The sequence below is a fragment of the Aulonocara sp. 'chitande type north' Nkhata Bay genome, linkage group LG3 (genome assembly GCF_057382095.1).
Source record: "Aulonocara sp. 'chitande type north' Nkhata Bay isolate Kocher_YH1m ecotype deep benthic linkage group LG3, A_spYH_male_GT1.1, whole genome shotgun sequence".
Classification (NCBI taxonomy): Eukaryota; Metazoa; Chordata; class Actinopteri; order Cichliformes; family Cichlidae; genus Aulonocara; species Aulonocara sp. 'chitande type north' Nkhata Bay.
Genome location: NC_141346.1, coordinates 5,235,688 through 5,261,892, shown reverse-complemented (window position 1 = coordinate 5,261,892; position 26,205 = coordinate 5,235,688). Strand labels below are relative to the sequence as shown.

The following is a 26,205-nucleotide window of genomic DNA, read 5'->3' as shown; positions in this document are numbered from 1 at the left end:
CTAAAGTATATCACAGCTCAGGAAAAAAAAAAGCACAGAAATAAAGCACCGAAATGTGCGCTGCTTTTCGGTCTGGTTACTACCGTTTATGTCAGAACCGGTGCCATCATGGCACCGGACACCGGTACCCATCCCTACTCCCGGGCATTTAGGGGCTCACCGATGCTTGTGTATGGTGAGCCATTAAAGAGGTTAAGCCACATACGGGTGTGGGGAGATTACCTTTGGATAACTAAGAAATGTGGTTAAACAGTTGTAAGCATGTATTGTGTGGCAAGAAGTCACATATACAGAGACACACACCCACACACACAGTGCTTTAACCTTTTATGACCATATGGGTTTTACAGTGGGTGGTGCTTGTGTAAACTGTAACTGCATTCAAAAGAAGGACTGTGAACGGAGGCCGGGGTCGGAGTTGGCTGAAAACAGGTGGAGCGTTTAGCTCCAAGAGCCTGGTTCCGATTGGCTTCCCTTGCGCCACAAGTTAAAAACCGGTTTAGCTGTTTGTCTTGCTTTGTTGACAGGTGAAAAATCTCTGAACCAGCGTGGCCTGTGTTACGAGTTCAAAATTGGGGATGGAGACAAGAGGAAAAACCACAATAACAACACTGGTCTGGCCGGGTTAAGTCAAACGATGATTTTAATAGTCACACGCGTGGGAGACTCTGTATGCAGACAGCCTCAGATCTCAAAATGGTGGAGCATTGATCAAACTCTTATAGCCTCTGGTGCCTCCACCTTATCATAAAAGCCTAAACATTCACATGCTTTTCTCTCACACGGCGCCTAAGCTACGAACTTGGCTCCCCGTTTATCTGCTCCTGCTGAGATGGGGCAGAAAACTCCAGCATGTTCCGTTCTCTTCTAATCAGACAAATAAGGCGATGACTTTCTGCAAACAGTATTTCTTATAACATCATAAAACAATATCATTCATCCACAATAAATCAGCAGTCTAATGTAATGCAAATCAGTTTAACTAATGCAATAGTTATCAGCTTCTTCTAATTCAGGAGAATAATGCAAACTAAGACTACATAATAATTCACAATCTTTAATTAGGGGTCTAACATGGCATAAAATAATATTATAATTTAACACCTGCAAGCGCAGACCCAACATCTACTGTGATGGAGTCTACTCCCCGCTGCTGTGTCAATTATTGTAAATTGAAATGTTATCAGGAAATGATCAGACAAGAGAGGGTTTTCAGGAAACACTCCCAAGTGTTCAGTTTTAAATGGTAATGTAGCCTTTAATATTTATTAGATAAGCCACATGCATTATGATCCCTCAGTACAATCCAATATTTTCAGCTGGCTGAAACATTTTCAAATAATGAGCTTCCAATGATGAGTGAAACAGTAAGAGCACGTGGAGAGTGTTAAATATCAACACTTCAACACTTTTTGATTCCTCATAGGCATCCAATGGAAGACAAAACACTACTCAGTAGACCATTTCACATTTTATTCTCTTACACAATTACTTCTAGAAGGAAGATGCATCCTCCATGACACATTGCCGCGGATCTCAAAAGGGTGGTGTGCCCCTAACGGTTATATTACCAGCTCTCTCATTCTAGCCTAAACAACAGTGTTTCAGTAACTTTCCACTAGAAGATGGTCCCCTGTTATCTGCTTTTCCCAGGCAAGCGTGGGCAAGAGTCTACAGCATTCTAACCCCCAAGGACACGTAGTCTAATGCCTTTATTTCCCAGGGCCGTGTCTACTTAATACTACACTATACAGTTATATGGCATTTTAGTTAATTCAAATCATGGAATTGCGGCACTTCAAATAATTCCATCCCAACAAGAGTTTGGAAAAATCCCATTAAGAAAGAGAAATCAAACCTTTGGATTCATTTTAATGAGCTCAGACTTGTTGAAAATGCAGAGGAGCTGGTTGTGAACTGAGCTTCAGAGAAACACAACGTACTGATACTCACTGTGAAGCTTTGAGTGGAAAAAGACAGAAAAAACAGCATGTGGAGCCTGGAATAACGGGAGCTTCCATCTTTAAAGGACTGAAGAGGAAGAAGTTTACAAGAACAGTTTAAAACATCAACTGATTGAATCCATGAATCTGAAAACGTGTTTCTGAGTGAAAGAGAGACATGTACAGTCAGAGTGTTTATCTAACAGGAGGACACTCTTTACATTCAATTCAGCACAGACTCACTGAGGCACCAGGAAACCAGAGGTTAAATCCAGGATAAAGAGTTTCAGTGAATGTGGTTTTCAGGGTGTGCAGATGGATCAGAGTGTCAGAGGAGACTCTGTAGAAGGACAGAGTGCCAGCAGGACAGTCCACATACACTGCTACTCTGTTAGAGACAGAGGAAGAAGAGTTGATGGATATTCCTTTGTTGTTGTGCCTGACAGAATCAGGACCATCATTAGTGCAGTACAGACACCAGGACTGATCATTCCATCCAAAGATACACGCTTTACTGTTTCCTTTCCTTCTGACTCTTCTGTAAGTGACTGATATGAGAACCGTTCCTTTCCACTCGACCTCCCAGTAACAGCGACCAGTCAGACCATTTCTACACAGCAGCTGAGTAAGTCGATCAAATCTGTCTGGATGATCAGGATATGATTGAACCTCCTCCACATGTGTCATCTTCCTGTCATTGTCAGACAGTTGGAGCTTTGTGTGAACTGTGTCTGTGTCGATTGTGAGTTTGCAGGAATCTGATGAGAGAACAAACACAATCCAGCTGCAGTTATTGATCCATCATCTGTTCATTGATTGACACTTTGATGATGACTCCTGACATCAGAGATGTGAATGATGAAGATGGTTGAATGTGTGCTGCTTTGTTTTCATGAATCCCATTAAAAACACACTTACACTTCCTCAGACCTGGTGTCAGCCATTGGACTCCAGCAGGCTCCACCCTGAAAGGAGGAGGGGGGGGGAGGGGGTGTCAGACCAGCACAGTCTTAGCATGCACACATGGCTATTACATGGCTCTCATACACATACTATTACACACTAACAAAAGGAACAGTACAACATTTTTACATCATACATACATCATAATCCTTTGTCTCACTTTACTGATTACCTACAGAAAGTTACTCCTTCAGTCAGCAAGGAATAATCTACATTGCGCATGAGCATCACTTTTTAGATAAATGTGGGACTTACTGGTCCTTCCGGGAAACTTTTGCAGAGCTCTGTGAGAGAGGTTCCTTTAAAATCAACTGATTCATATTTTCGTAGATCACATTACAGAGTTATCTTATAATATCAGTTTCTCAACATAATACTCCATACTTTATATTCAGTATAAACCCATGGAATTCACCCATCTAAATCATCGAATTCAGGTGTTCCAATAACATTCATTGCCACAGGTGTTTAAAATAAAGTACCTAAGGGAAGCATGCATGTTAGAATAGTTGAAAAACCTAGTATCATTGTAAATGTGGTATCTTTATAGAATGTTCAAAAAGTCCAGGAAAAAAAAGAAGAAGCTTAAAATAAAGATGGAAGCATTAGGGAATTTGTGTGAGGTTGTATTTCAGGATTGGGCTCAAGCTCTTGGTATCGCCAAAATTAGCACTTTATGCTTCAGTATGCTAAGACATTTTGGACAATTTATGACCGGCCTTAAAGGGTTAATATGCCAGGCAGGGAGTGTCATGGAACAGACATATTATAGTTATTTAAGAAGTGTTACTACCACCTAGTGGTAACTAAGCAGAATGTCTTTTTTGTAGAGGAAGTGGTCTACAGGAAGTAGTGTGCTCTTTAGCTGCTACAGTAAAAACATTTGTAATCTGATGGCAATCTCTGCAATCCTGCTGTTAAAGTCCACAATATCGGCTTCATCCGTAAGTTCCTATACATTTAATGTGTATTAGTAAGTTTTGACACTATTTTGAGTTAAATCACATGGAGGCAGGTAGATGCTTGTATTTTTTTCAGCAGATGTTTAATTTGTGGTCATGTATCTTTCATTGGAGCAATATTAGAGAATTTATTTTCATCATTAAATCCTTCCAAACACAACAAGCAGCCTGTTTCTTGGAGGATGAAGTGCTGGGAATAAAGAATGTTAAGCTAGCTGTATAGCTGAAATTACATTGCCTGCAACAAACTTTAGTGAGGGCAGCATAGAGCTATAGCCAGTTAAAATTATTGTTCCTGGGCAAGTTCTTGGTGTCCCAATTTGTAAGTATCTCTCAATTTTCTTGACAAAGTGGACTAATGTTTCTTTTGTGAGCATAGGAAAAATGGAAAGAAATGTTCCCAGCTCCTCCTCTTCTATTAGACATTCTCCTCATACCTGAGAGTGTCTAGTCCCCAGGATGGATCCATCAATCCTGCCGACAGCAGTTTTATTCCTGAGTCTCCAGGTTGATTGTAGCTCAGATCTAGCTCTTTCAGATGAGAGGGATTGGAACTCAGAGCTAAAGCCAGAGAAGTACAGCCTTCCTCTGTGATCAGACAGCCTGACAGACTGAAAATACACCAAACAACAATTCATCAATAGACAGCTCTCTTATGTACTTCATTTTTTTTCTCATTTTCTTCAGTTGTCTTTTTCTTTATTTATAGTGAGACAACTACAACTATAATATTTGTTGTCTCTCTCTCTTTTTTTTTTTTAATAATCCACATCTACTTTTGAAAACTCTAGGAACTATATGTAGTTCGTGCATAACTGTACATTTCTGTATCAAATTGATATCAAGGAAACAAAGGGCTTGTTTTTTTCTAAAAATCATACCAATAACAATACAGATGCCTTTAACTAATGAGTGCAGTTCATAGATCAATCTGGCCTAATATTAGGAACACCTACACATATATTCTGTATGTATATTCTCTGATATGCTTCTTTAGGCAGTTAGCTAATCATCAGGTAAGGCCTTATTGCTTTGTATTTCAGGGATGTCTTTGCTGCAGTTCTGATAGTTGACAAACTTTCCTTTATGGTTCATCTTGGCCTCTATACCCCTTCATGGAGGGTAATTCTCCTTGTGGATGTTTGTCTTGTAGCCAAAAATTTCAAGGATCACTGTTGATATGGTGTAGATCTGTTGATTGGTTTTTAGTGTTGGCCGTAGTAGAGATTGTCGATTAAGATGCACTCACATTTTCTAGTAAACTTTCTACTCCAGTCCAGGTTTTCAGCAAATGATTCCTTCAGATTGTCTGTGCGCAGGGTAAACAGACTAAACTAATTTAATACTGGATGCTTGTTATCTTTGGGTCTGAGTTGGCACTGTATTAACAACAGACTTGATTTCTTCTTGAAAATTACTGCATGGGTCCACAACCACATCAGGACAGTGCCACCTGAGATTTCTGCAGATTCTTGGAAATGTTTTTCACTAGAATTAAAAAAAAAAAAAAAAAGTCTTCCCAACTTCATTTGTTCCATAATTTGTAGACACAGTCTTGTTGATTTTTGTATCTGGACATAGCATTTTCAGTCGATGTCACTCATCCAAGTTTTTTAGTCTCCCTAACTTTATAAGTAGTACATTTGCAGAATTACTGTTTGACAAGTTAACTCTTTTGGCTGGATCACTAATCAAGACTCTACTTGTGTTTTAGAGCCCAAAATACCAGGTGACCTCAGGAAAAATCACTGACAAATGTGTCTCAGCATCTCTGTGGATGTATATACAATATACTTTTTCTTTTGGCAATCTAGTTAAATGCCAAATGTTGCTTTCTCCTATTTTTCTACAGTCCTATCTCAGCCCTGACTTTAAGGTTCATAACAATAAAAGGAAACTAAAATGCTTTGAACACAAATGGCCCTCAATCTCTGAATGATCATTGCCTAAGTAATTTATACAAACAAATCTAAAACAGAATTTGCACATCAAACATTTTTAGATAGCAAATAAGAATCTCATCATGCATGTAACATGTCAAAATGTAATTTTACATTTTTCTAAAGTTCAGCTGTATATGCAATAATAATTATCCAGAAATTCTGACTTTTTGAATTAAAGTGGAAAAGTTTGCTTACCTGAGAGTTTCCAGTGTACAACACAGACTCTGCAGTCCTGTAGAGAGCATCTTCACTCCTGAGTCGTGCAAGTTGTTGTTACTCAGATCCAGCTCTCTCAGATTAGAAGACTGTGAGCTGAGAACAGAGGTCAGAGCTTCACAGCTTCTCTCTGAGAGGTTACAGCCACCAAGTCTGAAACACAATAACATTTCTGACAAAAAAATCCACAATGGTTTACCTAAAACCTATTGTTGTCATCTGAGACTGAAGATGTCACTTGAATGACAAAACGTCCCTCCCAGTGAGACTATTATGCCCATATGAACAGAATCAACTTCACTTTAAGATTAATTCAGTAATTGAGTATGAATACTTGTCTGTTTCTCTTTGTTAATCCTGCATTAGATTGGTGAAAAGCCCAAGGTATACCCTGACTCCCACCGTTAAGGGTGATTGGATAGGCTCCAGCACTTCCACCCACTCTACACCTCCTGACCCGATAAGTAGGAGAAAATGGATGGATTCTCCGTTAAGTATTTTGAAAATGAAGGGATGAGCACAAATTTACTTACAGTGCTGTATTTGAGTTTTTGACCACTGGCAGCAGCCTCAGAAAAGCCTCCTCTGAAGCTGAGTAATTCTTCAGGTCAAACACTTCCAGATCTTTTTCTGATGACAGTAAGATGAAGGCAAGAGCTGACCACTGAGCAGGAGACAGTTCATTTGTGGACAGACTTCCTGAACTTGTGTACTGTTGGATCTCTTCCACTAGAGAAAGATCATTCAGTTCATTGAGACAGTGGAACAGATTGATGCTTTTCTCTGCAGACAGATTCTCACTGAGCTTCTTCTTGATGTACTGAACTGTTTCGGGATTGGTCAATGAGCTACTTCTTGTCTGTGTCAGCAGACCTTGTAGGAGAACCTGATTGGTCTGCAGTGAAAGACCAAGGAGGAAGCGGAGGAACAAGTCCAGGTGTCCATTTCGACTCTCTAAGGTTTTGTTCAAAGCACTCTGGTAGAAGAATGTAGGATCTATTGTTTTAAATTTCTGGGAACTTTTTTGTTCTTCCAGCAGATTGAGTCCAGAGCTGCTGAAGGTCAGATGGACATGGAGAGCAGCCAGAAACTCCTGAACACTCAGATGGATGAAGCAGAACACCTTGTCCTGGTACAGTCCTCTCTCTTCTTTAAAGATCTGTGTGAACACTCCTGAGTACACCGAGGCTGCTCTGATATCGATGCCACACTCTGTCAGGTCTGATTCATAGAAGATCAGGTTTCCTTTCTGCAGCTGATCAAAGGCCAGTTTTCCCAGAGACTCAATCATCTTCCTGCTCTCTGGACTCCAGTGTGGATCTGTCTCAGCTCCTCCATCATACTTGACCTTCTTCACTTTGGCCTGAACTACCAGGAAGTGGATGTACATCTCAGTCAGGGTCTTGGGCAGTGGTCCTCCCTCTCTGGTTTTCAGCACATCCTCCAGAACTGTAGCAGTGATCCAGCAGAAGACTGGGATGTGGCACATGATGTGGAGGCTTCGTGATGTCTTGATGTGGGAGAGGATTCTGTGGGCTTGCTTTTTATCCCTAAATCTCTTCCTGAAGTACTCCTCCTTCTGTGGGTCAGTGAATCCTCTGACCTCTGTCACCATGTCAAAACATCCAGGAGGGATCTGATTGGCCGCTGCAGGGCGTGTGGTTATCCAGAGGCGAGCAGAGGGAAGCAGTTTCCCCCTGATGAGATTTATCAGCAGCGCATCCACTGAGGTGGACTTTCTAGGGTCAGTTAGGATTGTAGTTTGGTGGAAGTCCAGAGGAAGTCGACACTCATCCAGACCATCAAAGATGAACACAACCTGGAAGTCTTCAAAGCTGCAGATTCCTGCTTCTTTGGTTTCTTTAAAGAAGTAATGAACAAGTGCCACCAAGCTGAACTTTTCCTCTTTCAGCACATTCAGCTCTCTGAAGGTGAATGGAAATATGAACTGGACGTCCTGGTTGGCTTTGTCTTCAGCCCAGTCGAGGGAGTATTTCTGTGTTAAAACTGTTTTCCCAATGCCAGCCACTCCCTTTGTCAGCACTGTTCTGATTGGTTCATCTTTTTCATGTGAGCCTTTAAATATGTCTTCATGTCTGATTGTAGACTCCAGATTGTCTAGCTTCTTAGATGCTGTTTCAATCTGTCTGACCTCATGTTCATTATTAACCTCTGCAGTCCCTCCCTCTGTGATGTAGAGCTCTGTGTAGATCTGATTCAGAAGGGTTGGGTTTCCTGCTTTAGCAATCCCCTCAAACACACACTGGAACTTCTCCTTCAAAGTAGATTTAAGTTGATGCTTAGTCCACTCAGCATTCCTAATTAAAGTTCCTAAATGAGTCAATAGACAAAAATATCAATAGGAATTATTATATGCACATATTTTGAATATATATGTGTATTTATTGAATCAATACTAGAACCCCAGTTTATCTAGCAGCTTAAATCATTTGAGAAATCCTCTTACTGCTCTGCACTTCATCAGCCAACTCCTCCTGCTTCATTCTCCTCAGGAAGTTCAGTATGATGTTTACTAATGATTCTCTACTGTCCTTATGGCATTCTTCCTCACCCTTGAATGCCTGGTTATTCTCCGTTTGACTCTGTGAGCATTCTGCGTAATCTGGATTCAGAACCTTCTGTATCTTTTTAAGTTCTTCTTTTACAAAAGTGATCATTTTGTCTTCCAAGACCTGCAATGGAATACTTCATGAATGAGGGTGGGGAGGTGGGCCATAGATACTGAGAGACAACAGAGCAAAATGCAAGTGACAAGAGGTGGAACAGAGAAACGAAGTATTTGTATAAATGAGAGTGCAGAGAGAAGCTTAGAAAAGAGAAGCATCATCAGAAGTTTCTCAGCTTAAGCTCACCACTGACCGTAACTACAAGGACAAATGAAAGTTGGAAGCCTTAAAAGACAGGTGTCTTTCTATTGAAACCAAACTGGTCTCTGATTTAACAGGAGAGGATCTTCAGAATTATTCATCTCATTCTATTGTTAGAAACTTTAGGAACCAAAAGTAAACGTGCAGTTTGCGAGTGAATTGGTTGATATAATAAGGAAATATGAGCTCTTAAATGAAAGATATGATATTCAGCTAATGTCAAGGTTATGTGACATCTCACCTCTGCCACATGTTAATTACACCCTGATGCAACCACTGGCTTGAACATTTTTGCAACCTCTGTTTTACAACCAATTGTTCACAGTAAAGGCTAAATTCATAGAAAGCAATTCAATTATGTGTAATATCCAGAGTCCTAATGAAATCCAAACCTTGACTTCTTTTAAAAACTTGATGAAGACATTTCATGAAACACCAAGAAATATTTTTTTCTATAATTCTTACTAATTAGCTAGAAAGAAGCTAATTTTTAGCTAATAGTTTACTGGGCCCTACAAACAGAGCCAGCATTTGACATGTATTTGCATGAAATATAATTATGTCATGCAGTTTAGAGGAGGCAGAGGTCTGTCAAATACCCCTGCCTCCTCATCCAACAAAAATAGTTGTTGTATATGTACAGACCATAAATATGGAGTCCAGCTGTGTTTGATGCTGCTGGGCAGCCTGACCACTGGGAAGCTCTGAGCTCTGCTGGTCCACTCTGTGGAGGCATCATGAAGATGAATAATAATAATAAACATAACCAATTAGTCAAGATGCTCGTCCTTGACATAAAAAATAATAATAATAATAGTAACAAAAAAGCAATAATTTCTAAAGTGTGTCTATGCTAATGCTAGGGCAGTTCTCACAAGATATCAGAATCTATATTGTTGGAGCAAAGAACTGCTGGGTTTTAAATAGAGAGCCATCTGTACAAATGTCCAGATTATCCATCCATCCATTTTCTTCTGCTTAGGGGTCATGTGGGACTGTAGCCTTTTTCAGCTACCATAGAGGCAGGCTGCACCCTCGACAGGTCGCCAATTTGTTGCTGGGCTAACACCCTTCACAGACAACCATTCACATTCAGACCTATGGGCAATTTAGATTGACCAACTTACCTAACACCACTAACTGCAAGTACCCAGAGAGAACTCACCCAAACATGGGGAGAACATGTAAACTCCACATAGAAAGACCCCGGCTAGGTGGTGGAATAAAACTCAGGACCAACATCCAGAGTAATACAAAAGTAATACAAACTATAAAATTTTCATCTTTGTAGAATTTGTTATAATTATGTGGTGACAGTGTAAAGATACCCTCCATTTTTTAAATTTCAGCCGTTTTGACATTGTTCTTTATGTGAGGCTTGGATGGAGGAGGTTTTGCTTTGATGCCATTTGCGAGAGAACTGTAAATCCCGTCTCAATGAGAATGAAACTGGATGATAGAGGACTACAACAACTACATTTTTTCTTCACTAAAGAAACGCCTCCTCCCACATCCATTCTTTAAACTCTAACTGCTGTGTTCGTGGAAACACTCCAACACACACTGCTTCACATATGAAAATAGAAATGTGTGTGAAAAAGAGCTGAGTTGACATTGATCATGGTGGAGGATTTATTCATAAACACTGAGTCACAACAACATTTAGACACACATTACCTCTCTGCAGGAGGACAGAGGCCTGATTTAAATGTTTGAATATAATCCTTTGATTGGTCACTCTTGAAGGACACACAGCTGGTGCCAGGTTCATGGGGATCAGATATCAGATTGATCCTGATAGAAAAAAAGAAAAAAAATACTTTAAGTTTATTTTCTTGATTTAAAAATCCAAATAGTTTAATAAAATCTATAAATAAATGTAAAAAAAAATCCCAAACAAACCAAATTATCCAGTGTGACCAGGAGATATTTTATTTTGTATTCTTATGATCACAGTTATAATTAGAAGTATCAATCATTAATCATTTACCATTGTGGAATCTGATGACAGTATAATCTTTGTTTTATATCTATGGTAATCTGAGTAAAGATTAATGTATGCAGGTTATCATCATTGTAATCAAGTCTCAAATGGTATCCACAGCATTGTATTCACCGTCCATAACTGGAGGGTCCAGCAGGACCGTGTTCTAATTCATTTGCAGGCCTACATCAGAACATGCACATAGAGAGTTCACCCTTATTTACACAGGGAGGTCATGTCAGGACATTCTCTAGTTGGACACGCAGGCTCACAGAACTGCACAACATGACATGTCACACACTTGTTTTTCTCTAAAGTATCATCTGATGTTTGTATAAGGAGAACTTTGGACTATGGGGAGACTGTTATCATTTCCAGTAAGGTCTAACTGTGTGATGTCATCATGGGTTATATAAGGATGGGGAACGGTCCACTCTTTGGAGATCTGTGGCTGTACGCTTGTCTTCCCATGCTTCTGTCTTAGAAGCATGTAATAAAATCACTATTTTTGTCACCTACACGGACTCGGCTGTTTTTCCTTCTTACCCAAACTGAACCAGACGTAACACCAGCCATTCTCTTCCTGTCTTTAGTTTTCCATTTTGTTCATATTTCTAAATGTCAGCATTAAACTAGGCATGAAACATTGCATACATAAAGGCCAATTTAGACCATGGAGCCCTAACACTGTCTGTGAAGCTGGATTTAAGAAATAAGCGTTTCCTCTACAGACATGCTGACAGATATCAGGACTAGTACTTTGGTGAAAAACTGAGTTAGCTTTGTGCGTTTATGTTGTAAACTGCTTGTATGTGCTTTGTAAAAAGATGCTTTGTTGCATAAAATTTGGGATGATCACATGCTATGGACATCTGCTCTGATATCCATCTGCATCACAACTTGAGGAACCATGAAATACTGATCGGAAGTGGGCTACTGGAATAACAAAGGATGAGATTATGGAATATTGGAATGCGCATATAATTCTAGCAAATAGCTCCACCACTCAGGCTAGAGACAGAATGATACTAGATGAGCATATCAGAAAGGATGCAACCCATAACAAAAAAGGTCAGCTGCTAGTGGATCTAAGAGCAAAACACAGCAACTTTCCTGAACAAGATCCTTTAACCATTAAAGTGGCGGAAATCCATGAAAAAGTATCCAGTATGAAGAGTTGGACAGCACCAGGTCCTGACATGATTCACACCTACTGGCTGAAGCTGACTAAACTCCATGAGCTGCACAAACAAACCTGATGCTAATTGACAAGAGCCACGCAGAGTGGCTAAATGAAGGCTGGACAGTTCCGATCACCAAGGATACCCAGAAGGGACCAATCACAACTATTGACCAATGACCTGCCTCAGCGCACCATGGAAGCTTCGGTGAAGCTTGTTGGGCTTGAACCAAGTGTCGCAGCGGCTAAGATGAAACGAAACATGGCTCCATACATGAGGGGGAGAAAGAAATTTCAATTCAATTTCAATTTTAGTTATACAGTGCCAAATCGCAACAACAGTCGCCTCAAGGCACTTTATATTGTAAGGTAGACCTTACAATAATACATACAGAAAGTAATTGGCAGAAATACCTGAGGGGCAAAACACCAGCAAATGGGAATTTACGAAAGAGACGGTCTGTCCTCACTGCGATTCTGCATAGGTCTGAACCCCATCAGCAAGATTCAAGACAAGCAATGGGGAAAACTGCAAGAGCACCTACGTCCTGTTGCTGTTTAACATACAGTTTAAATGGGATTGAGGGAATGATGTGTTTGCACTGCAGTTTATATCCAGCAACATCAAACAGTTATATAAAAGAGTTCACGTTACTAACAGCTCACCTCTCTGCAGCAGATACAGGATGGACATTAAAACAAATGGGGTCCTTTTTAGACCAGTCACTGTGTAAGGACACAGAGGTGGGTTCAGGTCCAGGCTGGTTCCTGTGAATAATGATGCAGCAGTGATGTGAGTGCTGAGCTGTGACATGGAGAAGAGTCATGGACAGTTAGAGATGGTCATCTCACCTCTGAGCTTTGGTCTGGCTCTCATGTTCCCCACACAGAGTGCTTTTAGAGGGAGGGGCTCCCTCCTCTCTGTCCTCACACTGATCCATGCTACTGAAATCACATCAGCTCACACACACCTTCTACCTTCACCTGCGGAGGAAACACAAATTATTCATCCATACATTCTCTCGCTTATCCTTTTAAGGGTTAGGGGGGGGGCTGGAGCCTATTCATAGGGCTAGAGGTAGGGTACACCCTGGACAGGTTGCCAACCTGCTATAATGGGGGTTTAGCTGAGGAGGGAGACAATGAGGAACATTTAGTCCAGTTTGTGCAACAGAATAAAGACAAAGGACAAACTCCTCGACATTTATGTTTACACACGCTGTGGCCTAACTGCTCACATCTGGAAATACTTAAGACGGGCTTTCTAGTTGGGCTTCTTGCCTTGGCCCTGAGCTGGCACTGTTACAGAAACATTTCAAGTCCCCAACTGCAGTCCTGTCACATATACATCTTACCATTTGTGAAGCTCTCAAACATATCCCATGGCTGGCAGTTCTTTCTGAGTTCATCAAAGTGTCCTTGTGTCATGTGTGAGACAGACAACGCTTCATACACACACACACCGCTGACCAGAGGTGGAAAAACTACACATCACCTTTCAGTAGAAATACACACACTTTTGCTAAAAATATTCTAGTAAATGCTGGAAAAAAAACACTTATAGGAATAAACACTGCTCTTTGAGTGAAATTTCAACAAGCTATTTATGTGGAAAGGCTTTTTGTGTCAAGCTTCACTGTGAATGTAAATTTTGAAGCAGTTTGGTTGTACACTGATAAAAAAAAACATAATTTTCTCTCTCACACTGTCTGGCTGACACATGAACACTGAGACTGTGCAGCATCATTTGTCACATCTGCCCTGCAGCTAAACCAAACCAACATTACCAACATTAGTCATTTTATTTTAAAACAACCAACAGGAAATGGCAGCATACAGCTTTGTATCACTTCAAATAGAGAGATTTCCTTCTGAGAAATAAAAACACAAAACAGTTTGTATTACAAATAAATTAATAAAACATCACTTGTTCATCAAATTGTTTGATTCCAGTCACTTAATAATCTATAATCATGTGGATGTGATTATAGATCATCAAACTAGAAAAAAGATGTAACTGCATGCAGCATAGTTTTAGTTTGAAGCACACCTGAGCATTGAAAAGCATCATTATGTTATTTAACAGGACTGTATAAACATTAACACAGATCAGTGGTTTGTTTGATTTACATATTAATCCAAATCACACATAGTTGTTTTGAACATATTAAATAACAGTCTGACGTCCTGTTCTGCTCCATTACTTTCTGTGATGCCTCAACTCAAAGGAATGTTTAACTGAACATTTCCTCATGTCTGAGTATGTGTGTGTCTGTCTGTGAACATTAACCAAGTAATTCAAACTTCGTTCCAATCAACTTTTTTCTTCTTTGAAAACTCAATTTGAAATAGATTAAACACAAGTATTAGGGTTTGTTTCTGCACTTTACACATTCTTTAGTTATTGAGGGGCAGATATAAACATATTTAACGCAATATTGCTGGCATTATCCAGCAGAGGTTTGTGGCCAAATTCAGCACAACTAACTCAAATGATTTTAAGCGGGCCTTCATTGAGACTGAAAACATTTCAAAATGTTTAATAAAAAATCCAAAGATGTCAATGGAAGGCTATGCAAGAAACACAATAAACCACACACTGACCAACTAAAAATGATTAAAAGCATCAAACAGTAAAAGAAGAAAATTCCACTGATTAAGAAGACAAAGTACAAAATAAACATAAAACCTTAAGAGTCTGGCAGCAGGAGTCAAAGTGTTCATCACAACATAAAGACAAGGAAAACCTGAATGTCTGCTGCTTAAGAACAAACTGATTAAATCATCCCTGCACTTCCCTGCACTTAGCTTGCTTCCTACTAATGAAAAAGTGATGGCAACAGCATGTTGAGTATTTATACTGCCACCCCCAATATTTAGGGTCAGCCACTCCAAAGTTTAAATGTAATCAAAGTAAAATAAAAAAACACTAATTTAATGCCTTGTACATATCATTTGTATTAAGCCTTTTGGTTCTTAGTCAACACACAAGGCTAAGTCGTTAAAGGGTTAACCTGGCCGGGGGTGAGAATGTTGGCTGCACTCGGACCCTGCTCAGTATACAGCTAATCTGCTCTTCACAGATGGAGGCAGTGCTAGCTACTCTATGGCTGTATCCCAATTCAGGTTCGGCAGCCTTAAAGTACACAGCCTCAACAGTCCTCAAGGGCCGCGTACTCAAAGACCGCTAAGGCCGGAAGTGCGAGGCTTGTAGGCTTGTGAAATAGGTTGCCTAGCAACCATGACACTAACAGCTGGAAATGTTTCATACAGCTTTGTTTGACAGAAATGAAGGAAAACATATTTTGTTCATTTGTTTCTACATGAGCTTTGTGTGATTTAATAAGCATCTGAGGCTGAGACCACAGGACTGTAAAACATGATTGTTGGGCTTCATTTCTGTACTGAACAGTCATTTAAGACTAGCTAGTAAATAACAATTACTGATTAAAAATGAGAAATGCTATCCTTGCTAACTTTTGAGTATTGTGATGGACCGAGCAGTGAAGGAATGTCAGGCAGTGCAAAAAAAGTTTGTTTCTTCTTTTTTTTACCCCAAAACTATCTTTGTAAAATTATACAGAGAATTCAAAAACTTGAGCCCATAAAAAGAGTTCAAAGTGACAGACCTCTTTGTTGCTAGAAAAGCTGGCAAGAAACAATACTACCAACTCAAACAAACTAACCTACCTAAACAAAAAAAAAAAGGGAAACTTAGCTGATCGGCCAACAAAAACAAAACACAGAAAGGTGTAGAACACACAAAAACCAACTAAAACTAACATAACAAATTCCACCCCCCCCATGATCCAGAATTGTCGTATGACCCAATTTGCAGGTCTCCATATAGGCTTTCTCCACCCATTTTCTACCGCTTGGCTAATCGACCAAGGGACTGGGAGCAGCTGCCACTGAAGTAACACGGAAAACAAAGAAAGATTAAATCATACATACATAACAGTGTAAACTAAAATGTGCGCACTTACAGTGGGGCAAAAAAGTATTTAGTCAGCCACCGATTGTGCAAGTTCCCCCACCTAAAATGATGACAGAGGTCAGTAATTTGCACCAGAGGTACACTTCAACTGTGAGAGACAGAATGTGAAAAAAAATCCATGAATTCACATGGTAGGATTTGTAAAGAATTTATTGGTAAATCAGGGTGGAAAATAAGTATTTGGTCACCTCAAACAAGGAAAATCTCTGGCTCTCACAGACCTGTAATGTCTTCTGTAAGAAGCTTTCCTGTCCCTCACTCGTTACCTGTATGAATGGCACCTGTTTGAACTCATCATCTGTATAAAAGACACCTGTCCACAGCCTCAAACAGTCAGACTCCAAACTCCGCCATGGCCAAGACCAAAGAGCTTTCGAAGGACACCAGGAAAAGTATTGTAGACCTGCACCAGACTGGGAAGAGTGAATCTACAATAGGCAAGCAGCTTGGTGTGAAAAAATCAACTGTGGGAGCAATCATCAGAAAATGGAAGACATACAAGACCACTGATAATCTCCCTCGATCTGGGGCTCCACGCAAGATCTCATCCCGTGGGGTCAAAATGATCATGAGAACGGTGAGCAAAGATCCCAGAACCACACGGGGGGACCTGGTGAATGACCTGCAGAGAGCTGGGACCAAAGTAACAAAGGTCACCATCAGTAACACACTACAACGGCAGGGAATCAAATCCCGCAGTGCCAGACGTGTTCCGCTGCTGAAGCCAGTGCATGTCCAGGCCCGTCTGAAGTTTGCCAGAGAGCACATGGATGATACAGCAGAGGATTGGGAGAATGTCATGTGGTCAGATGAAACCAAAGTAGAACTTTTTGGTATAAACTCAACTCGTTGTGTTTGGAGGAAGAAGAATACTGAGTTGCATCCCAAGAACACCATACCTACTGTGAAGCATGGGGGTGGAAACATCATGCTATGGGGCTGTTTTCCTGCCAAGGGGACAGGACGACTGATCCGTGTTAAGGACAGAATGAATGGGGCCATGTATCGTGAGATTTTGAGCCAAAACCTCCTTCCATCAGTGAGAACTTTGAAGATGAAACCAGGCTGGGTCTTCCAACATGACAATGATCCAAAACACACCGCCCGGGCAACAAAGGAGTGGCTCCGTAAGAAGCATTTGAAAGTCCTGGAGTGGCCTAGCCAGTCTCCAGACCTCAACCCCATAGAAAATCTGTGGCGGGAGTTGAAAGTCCGTGTTGCTCGGCGACAGCCCCAAAACATCACTGCTCTCGAGAAGATCTGCATGGAGGAATGGGCCAAAATACCAGCTACTGTGTGTGCAAACCTGGTAAAGACCTATAGTAAACGTTTGACCTCTGTTATTGCCAACAAAGGTTATGTTACAAAGTATTGAGATGTATTTTTGTTATTGACCAAATACTTATTTTCCACCCTGATTTACGAATAAATTCTTTACAAATCCTACCATGTGAATTCATGGATTTTTTTTTCACATTCTGTCTCTCACAGTTGAAGTGTACCTCTGGTGCAAATTACTGACCTCTGTCATCATTTTAGGTGGGGGAACTTGCACAATCGGTGGCTGACTAAATACTTTTTTTGCCCCACTGTATTTCAGGATAGAGTATTATGTGATTGTATGAGTATATTAATACTAAACCAAAACAAGTTTTTTATTAGCCTGTAAATTAAATTTATATTTAAAGAAAGGAAAATGTAAGTTTAGAGTTATGGTTAAGCCTCTATTGTAACACTGATGTTTCGTAGATATTAGCACTGTGTGGCTGGAACTGCAGCCATCACAAGTAGGTTCAATATTCTAAAATTAACATTAAAAATGTTTTCAATTTAATTATTTAACTTTAGAACATCCATGAGGTTCACCTGAGGGGGATATCTTTGGTTGCCAGTCTTGAAGAACACCAGCACTTATCCATAAATGAAAGATGGAGGATCTGGATACTTATTTTACACTTAATGGAGCGCTATAGAGAAAAGTGAGTATTTCTTGTACATAAACTGAATCAGTTATAAGCAGTGTTGGGACTAACACGTTATTAAGTAATGCGTTACAGTAACTACGTTATTATTGTGGTAACGAGCACGGTAACTAGTTATTATGCCAAAATCAGGAACGCGTTAGTCGTTACTGGGATTTAGATAGGCTCGTTACTCGTTACTTCGTGTGGTGGCTATCGCGGAGCTTCCACAGATTCAGTAACATTAGCAAGTGGTGGAGGCCAGCAGGTGGATGAAGGAAAAGGGACGCAGAAGGAAAAGGGACCCGAGGCAGCCGCCGGTCCAAGTGTGAACTGAACTTCAGGTAAGAAGTTATGACCTGCAGTCCATCTGGGTCAGATATGAACCAAGTTTAGTTGGAGTTTATTTTCGTTATTCTGACTTTTTCCGTACTGCGTGCTAGCTAGCATGACGGAGTTTCTATACAGCTGGGTGGTGCTATGAAGTTAATGATGTTGAACTTTATTTTGTTCATAAGTTATTAGAGTTGCCAAACGTCCCGTCTGGTATTCAGAGAAAATATTACGCGAAAATATTACGCTGGAGTTATTCTGTGTCTTTGCTGCACAGCTGCCTCTTCTTCTCTCATTCTCCCCCCTCCCTCTCCTGTTTCTACTTCAATCATGAAAACTGATCAGTGATCAGCTGATTGGCTCTCTTGTTTGTTTATCGCTCACTTTGCGCCGAAAGAGGAAACCAGCGGATGTCGCGCTAAACAACAGCAGCACGTTTAAGCTTGATCAGCTGTTGTTAGAATTTATTTAATATTAATTTCTAGTATCAGCTGATGTTTGCTGGAGCCACAGCTGTAAACCTGCTGGTCATGATATGGTTTGGATATGTGGTGAGAGGGAAACATGAAGATGAAACCAGGAGATGTCCTTACTGAATCATCAGAGCTGTGATGGAGAAACAGGTTTACCTTTTAGGTGACATGAATGAGTTGAAGGGAAGTTATGAACTGTTTCTGAGAGACAAATAACACCAGGATCCTTTTTTAGGTAGCTGACAGCTGGTAACTGTGCAGGGGCGGGTCTAGCAAAGTTTTGCCAGGGGGGCAGGTAGGGCATTAACAGGGAAAGGGGGCACAAAGAAATACTTTTCTTTCTTATTCCGTTTTAAAATGTCTAGTTTTTAATAAATAATTATCTGAATCTTACAACAAACGATTGATAGATTGATGCATATATACCATCAGAACAGTGTACATCACTGTCACAACAGTGTTTATTTTCATTCAAAGGCTTTATGATTTTTCCAATAATGGTGGGCCGGTCTCTAGTCAAAATGTCCGGGCCAATTTTCTGTCCCAGTCCAGCCCTGTATGGAGCTCATCTGCAGTCTGGTGTTACCTACATCTTCTTATTCAGAATGCAGAATTTCCGAGTTCTGAGTACAATCAAAGCACCACGACTGCAGTTTTTGTGTTGGATGTAAAAGGCGCACATGACGCTGTGACGTAGGCTAGAATCATGGCAGCAGTCAATGACGGTCCAGGCGTGGGATTTCTCTCGTGGAAATATGCACATTATCTTTTCCTTTCTATTGGTAGGTGGCACAGTGCACTTGTGGCAAGTAAGCAAGCTAGAAGACTGGCAAAGTTATGGAAGCAACACATTAACAAGAGAATTCTGAGTAAAACCAAAGTTACTTTCCCTAGTAACTAGTTACTTTGAAAGTAACGAGTAACTTGAAGTAACTGAGTTACTTTTGAGAGAAGTAACTAGTAATGTAACTAAGTTACTATTTTAAAGTAACTTACCCAACACTGGTTATAAGGGTTTTTTTTGTTGTTGTTAGTGGTGGTGGTGGTGGTGGTGTGTGTGTGTGTGTGTGTGTGTGTGTGTGTGTGTGTGTGTGTGTGTGTGTGTGTGTGTGTGTGTGTGTGTGTGTGTGACATTTGGGCTTCTTGGTCAGAACGTCAGGGACATTGCGCTGTGCTGGCCCAAGTAAAATAACTCCATTGGCAGCTCCTAAAGTGTGTGCACTGGGGTGATGTAAACAAACGGGGCCAGTCAAAGATGTTTGGTTTTTTTTTTTTTTTCAAAGCTTCTGGTCTTTGTATTTGTTTATTTTACAAGAAATCTATAGAAAAGTAAAGTTTTTGTTTGTCCAATTTTATTGGATTCAACTGTTTTTGCTTGCAGCCCAACTTTAGGAATAAAGCCAATAAGAGTCAAGAATAAAGTTTTGGCATCATCAATAGTAGATCAGTGTCTATGTTTAAAGGACTGCCGTGGTACAGGATATGTAAATATCTACACTTCAATTAAACCTGAATGCTGGTCAGTTTTTCAATCAGTATACTGAATGTCATTGTGATTATAAAAATAAATATACGGTTTGTATGTCCTCAATTTCCATAATTTTAAAAGATGTATACACATTATGTCAGTCATCTAAGTCAGCGGTCTCCAACCTTTTTTGCGCCACGGACCGGTTTATGCCCGACAATATTTTGACGGACCGGCCTTTAATGTGTCGCGGATAAATACAACAAAATAAAACTAGTACCGGTACCAAAAAAAAGAAGATTTATTCATAATGTAGGAGCCATTCTTGGGTTAATACCTTATGTGGTCACTAGAGGTCACCTTTTTCTGTTTTGATTATGTAATGTAAAGGTATTTAAGGTAGACGCACGTAATCGGCGTCAGGTGTGTCATTAAGAAGGCAAACAGTTTGTGACCGTTGCGCTGTTATGCTAAGTCGATACAGAATAAAGACCAAAAAAGGACAAGATACATACTGCTAGATTTATTGGACTGTTAACTTAATTCATGCATACCAGTGACATCGCGTCACCCCCGTTAACGACCACCTCAGTGGCTTCAAGCGTAGGCTTAGCCTCTACACATAACCCACGTGAAAAGACCCAGGAAAACCGAGTTAACGATCAAAACGATAACAAAATAACGCTGAAAACCGATAAAAACCCTGAAAATCTTACTTTACTGACCTCTTTCATTTGTTTAAAAATTACGGGATGTGTGGTTCAGCCCTTGCAGAACTCATAGGCCAGCAAATTAATTTCTGGAGGAGTGTCTACGCAATGTCAGAAAAAGGCTTCTTTTTATCAGGAAGCAGAATTCAGCACCAACGGAACCCCAAGGAAATGTCCATCTTACCTGGTACTAGAAGGTAGATTTGTTTCTGCTTTTTGCAATCCAGTCACATGTCTGTCACTGGTCTTAAAATGGTCATTCTTGATGGTAGTGGTTCTAAACATTCAGTGAATAATGATCTGAGTCTGTTGAAAATTACAGCTCTGCTTGCTAACCGGGCATTGTTTACCTGTTTACATGAGGGCGGGTTAGTTTGTCGCTCCGTTTGTATTTAGAGAACTTTTGCGCAATTGCATGACTCCTCTTTTAATTGTTGCTTGTTTTTGCTTGTAGAAATTGTTTTTATGAGCTTTATGCTAAGATTCTGAGGTTTCTGTGGATACCACACATGTCGAAATTTGCATAAAAGACTTGACGTTGTGGAGAGTTAAACGGCAGTTCACCCCATTTGCCCCCGTTACTGGGTGCATTGGGGCTCAGGAGATCAGTTAAAACTGTTCATCAGAGTAACAAATATTTCAGTGCAGAGTTGCACAATCAATAATCTATAATCATGTGGATTTTTCTTCAAACACGAGAGTGATCATAGTATTTCCTGAAATAAGAGATGAACATCTGGTCCAAACATCACATAGCAGAAACAAACAGTAAAGTTTGTGTGCGAAAGACAAACTGTTAAAGGAGGAAACAAAGCAAACTTACAGTTTCTTTAAACAGAGACACAACAACAAGCTCCACTCCACACCAGGACACTAATCACAGACACACAGGTGAGCTGCTTCCTGGAACGAGGAGGGACTCTACCTGAAGAGTGTGAGAGGGCCACACCTTCATGTGCTGGTTTAAAATTATGCAGTTTGACTGCTCAGACTGGCTCGGGAAGAAGTAAAGTTCAAATGTTGACATGTGAAGACATGAAACCTTGTTCTAAACCATATGCACAGATTGTAAACAGGAAAGAAAAGAAAGAAAGAATAAAATTAAAATTAAAAATCTTATATACACAACAGCTTGTGGGGATAGGTTAATTGGTTAATCCAAATTGCCCATAGGTGTGAATGCGTGAGTGAATGCGTGAGTGAATGTGAGTGCGAATGGTTGTCTGTCCCTGTGTGTTGGCCCTGCGACAGATTGGCGACCTGTCCAGGGTGTACCCTGCCTCTCGCCCTAAGACAGCTGGGATAGGCTCCAATCAATCAATCAATCAATCAATCAATCAAACTTTATTCATAAAACACTTTTCATACAAAAATGTAGCACAAAGTGCATGGTACACACACTTAAAGAGTAAAATTGGACTGGGCACACATGAGCCAGGTGAGGAAACACTATAACAGGGAGCCGTCTGCACCGGGAGCCGGTCACAGACCGCAGCCTCCAGGCTGGGCACACAGCAGGAGGGAGGCAAAGGAGCCCCCCAGCCAGGCTGAGAGGACCCCCAGAGACCCAGCAGCCACGGTCGATCACAGCCCCGGTGCAGAGAGCCCCCTCCTAGGAAACACTGGACATATGATGCAATAAGAATATATACAGGATAAAAAGATAAAATAAATAAGAATGGGATGCAATATAAATATAAATAGCGTAAGAAGTTAAAAAAAAAGAAGAAAAATATCAATAAATATTAGGTAAAACCCTGTAATGTGGGCCCGCCCTCTGGTCTTCGTCAGCACACGAGCTGCAGAGTTTTGTAAAAGTTGTAAAGGTGAAATATTCTTTTTGGGAAGACCAGAGAGCAGGGCATCAATGTAATCAATGCGACTGGTAATAAAAGCATGCATCAGCATCTCCGTGTTGGCCCGAGAGAGAATAGGGCGGACTCTGGCTATATTTTTTAGATGATAAAATCCAATTTTGGTTACATGTTTAACATGTGGGATAAAACCAAGCTCAGAGTCAAAAATAACACCCAGGTTTTTCACTGGTAGCGAAGGACATAGCGAAAATGCCTCTAATTTAGACAAGAGTTTCTCTCTCTGAGCCTCAGGACCGACGATTAAAACTTCAGTCTTGTCCTGGTTAAGCTGTAAAAAGTTTTCTGCCATCCAAGATCTTATATCTAGAATACAGTTAAAAAGGGCATCCACTGGTCCGGTGTCATCAGGAGACACGGAGGTGTACAGCTGAGTGTCATCAGCATAACTGTGGACGTTCACTCCATGCCTCCTGATGACACTGCCGAGAGGGAGCATATACAAATTAAAAAGTACAGGGCCTAAAACCGACCCTTGAGGCACACCACATGTCATTTTATGGATCTTAGAGGAGCATGTATCCATATTCACCATAAAAGTTCTGTCTGAGAGATAGGAAGTGAACCAGTTGTGTACAGCACCAGAGACGCCCACCATGTGTTTCAGTCTGTTTAAAAGAATAGTGTGGTCTACTGTATCAAAGGCTGCGCTCAGATCCAGTAGCACAAGGACTGAGAGCTTTTGGGAGTCCCAGTTACATCTAAGATCATTTAAAACCTTTAGGAGAGCAGTCTCTCCAGCACCCCCCACAGCCCTGGAAAGGATAAGCAGAAGCAAATGGATGGATGGATATACACAACAGTGTTTGTTGGCAAGAGTTCATATGCATGTAATGGGTGGTTTGAGGGGTGAGATGAATGAACTGTGACGTGACAGTTGTGACCTCAGTTTAAAAAAAAAAAAAAAAAAAAGGGAGATGAGTTCATGTGTGTGTGATAGTTGAGAGGGACAGGCCAGGGAGATAATTCAGCATCCTGACACCTGATGGATAAAGCTGTCTCCCAGGCTGTGTCCCAATTAAGAGACCGCACGCTTGAAGTACGCATTTTGAGTGCGATTACGTCACCGCCACGCAACAAGGGCAGTCCCAATTCGAAGTGTACTTCAAATGCATACTCCAAATGCGCCGTTGATTTCCCCAAATATCAAGCGTGGTCCGGTGCACGCTTCGTGGTCCCATATATCCCACAATTCATAGCGCGGCGGTGGGTGTGGATAATTTTGCCGCAAAATACGGCAGAAGGCAGAAGGGAGCGGCCGAAGAGTGAACTGTCAAAAGTAAGTACTGAATATTATGTCACTTATTTATGTGCAAATGTTTAATAGCGAAGAACATTAAATCATTACTGTTGGCCACATGTCGGCAAAGTTATGTGACATTAGTGATGTTTGTACTTTCAGCGTTAACTTGGTTTTAAAGCCTCTACTTCAAAATATATACAGTGGGGCAAAAAAGTATTTAGTCAGCCACCGATTGTGCAAGTTCCCCCACTTAAAATGATGACAGAGGTCAGTAATTTGCACCAGAGGTACACTTCAACTGTGAGAGACAGAATGTGAAAAAAAAAAATCCATGAATCCACATGGTAGGATTTGTAAAGAATTTATTCGTAAATCAGGGTGGAAAATAAGTATTTGGTCACCTCAAACAAGGAAAATCTCTGGCTCTCACAGACCTGTAACGTCCTCTGTAAGAAGCTTTTCTGTCCCCCACTCGTTACCTGTATGAATGGCACCTGTTTGAACTCATCTGTATAAAAGACACCTGTCCACAGCCTCAAACAGTCAGACTCCAAACTCCGCCATGGCCAAGACCAAAGAGCTTTCGAAGGACACCAGGAAAAGTATTGTAGACCTGCACCAGACTGGGAAGAGTGAATCTACAATAGGCAAGCAGCTTGGTGTGAAAAAATCAACTGTGGGAGCAATCATCAGAAAATGGAAGACATACAAGACCACTGATAATCTCCCTCGATCTGGGGCTCCACGCAAGATCTCATCCCGTGGGGTCAAAATGATCATGAGAACGGTGAGCAAAGATCCCAGAACCACACGGGGGGACCTGGTGAATGACCTGCAGAGAGCTGGGACCAAAGTAACAAAGGTCACCATCAGTAACACACTACAACGGCAGGGAATCAAATCCCGCAGTGCCAGACGTGTTCCGCTGCTGAAGCCAGTGCATGTCCAGGCCCGTCTGAAGTTTGCCAGAGAGCACATGGATGATACAGCAGAGGATTGGGAGAATGTCATGTGGTCAGATGAAACCAAAGTAGAACTTTTTGGTATGAACTCAACTCGTCGTGTTTGGAGGACGAAGAATACTGAGTTGCATCCCAAGAACACCATACCTACTGTGAAGCATGGGGGTGGAAACATCATGCTATGGGGCTGTTTTTCTGCCAAGGGGACAGGACGACTGATCCGTGTTAAGGACAGACTGAATGGGGCCATGTATCGTGAGATTTTGAGCCAAAACCTCCTTCCATCAGTGAGAACTTTGAAGATGAAACGAGGCTGGGTCTTCCAACATGACAATGATCCAAAACACACCACCCGGGCAACAAAGGAGTGGCTCCGTAAGAAGCATTTGAAAGTCCTGGAGTGGCCTAGCCAGTCTCCAGACCTCAACCCCATAGAAAATCTGTGGCGGGAGTTGAAAGTCCGTGTTGCTCAGCGACAGCCCCAAAACATCACTGCTCTCGAGAAGATCTGCATGGAGGAATGGGCCAAAATACCAGCTACTGTGTGTGCAAACCTGGTAAAGACCTATAGTAAACGTTTGACCTCTGTTATTGCCAACAAAGGTTATGTTACAAAGTATTGAGTTGTATTTTTGTTATTGACCAAATACTTATTTTCCACCCTGATTTACCAATAAATTCTTTACAAATCCTACCATGTGGATTCATGGATTTTTTTTTTCACATTCTGTCTCTCACAGTTGAAGTGTACCTCTGGTGCAAATTACTGACCTCTGTCATCATTTTAAGTGGGGGAACTTGCACAATCGGTGGCTGACTGTATATGTAGTCGACCTTAATCTTACAGAGAATGTGATGATTTCATGGATAATTAAAGTCAGTCATATATCCACAAACACAACAAGCTGAAAGTCAGTGATGCTGCTCGGTTTGCAGTCCTGAATATCACGGCACAAGCAGGATTCACTGCACTGTTAATGTTAGCTGTGTTATATTGTTGTCTCTGTTCGGTGGTGTCGAGCCAAACGGACTTTAACGTGTGTTTGAACGAGCTGACGGTTCACTCGTTAAGCTGAAAGAAAGATGCTTTAATCACAGGAGTCAC

At 40.9% G+C, this 26,205-nt stretch overlaps 1 protein-coding gene across 2 annotated transcripts in view; it reads right to left on the bottom strand.

The window, feature by feature from the left end:
- Positions 1 to 812: 812 nt before the first annotated feature.
- LOC147333619 (protein NLRC3-like) overlaps positions 813 to 26,205 on the bottom strand; it is a 231,567-nt gene continuing 206,174 nt past the window's right edge. The window contains exons 1-11 of one of the 2 annotated variants that reach the window (XM_086286337.1): positions 21,845 to 21,904; positions 12,932 to 13,063; positions 12,746 to 12,847; positions 10,593 to 10,709; positions 9,561 to 9,639; positions 8,495 to 8,720; positions 6,561 to 8,358; positions 6,007 to 6,180; positions 4,306 to 4,479; positions 2,862 to 2,908; positions 813 to 2,701 (exon numbers count right to left, since the gene is read on the bottom strand). In XM_086286337.1, the coding sequence (XP_086142463.1) occupies positions 2,172 to 2,701; positions 2,862 to 2,908; positions 4,306 to 4,479; positions 6,007 to 6,180; positions 6,561 to 8,358; positions 8,495 to 8,720; positions 9,561 to 9,639; positions 10,593 to 10,709; positions 12,746 to 12,847; positions 12,932 to 13,020 (3,336 nt within the window). In that variant the 5' untranslated portion in view covers positions 13,021 to 13,063; positions 21,845 to 21,904 and the 3' untranslated portion in view covers positions 813 to 2,171. Of the gene's footprint in view, positions 2,702 to 2,861; positions 2,909 to 4,305; positions 4,480 to 6,006; positions 6,181 to 6,560; positions 8,359 to 8,494; positions 8,721 to 9,560; positions 9,640 to 10,592; positions 10,710 to 12,745; positions 12,848 to 12,931; positions 13,064 to 21,844; positions 21,905 to 26,205 lie in introns of those variants that run through there. The other variant, XM_086286338.1, reaches the window with a different exon arrangement.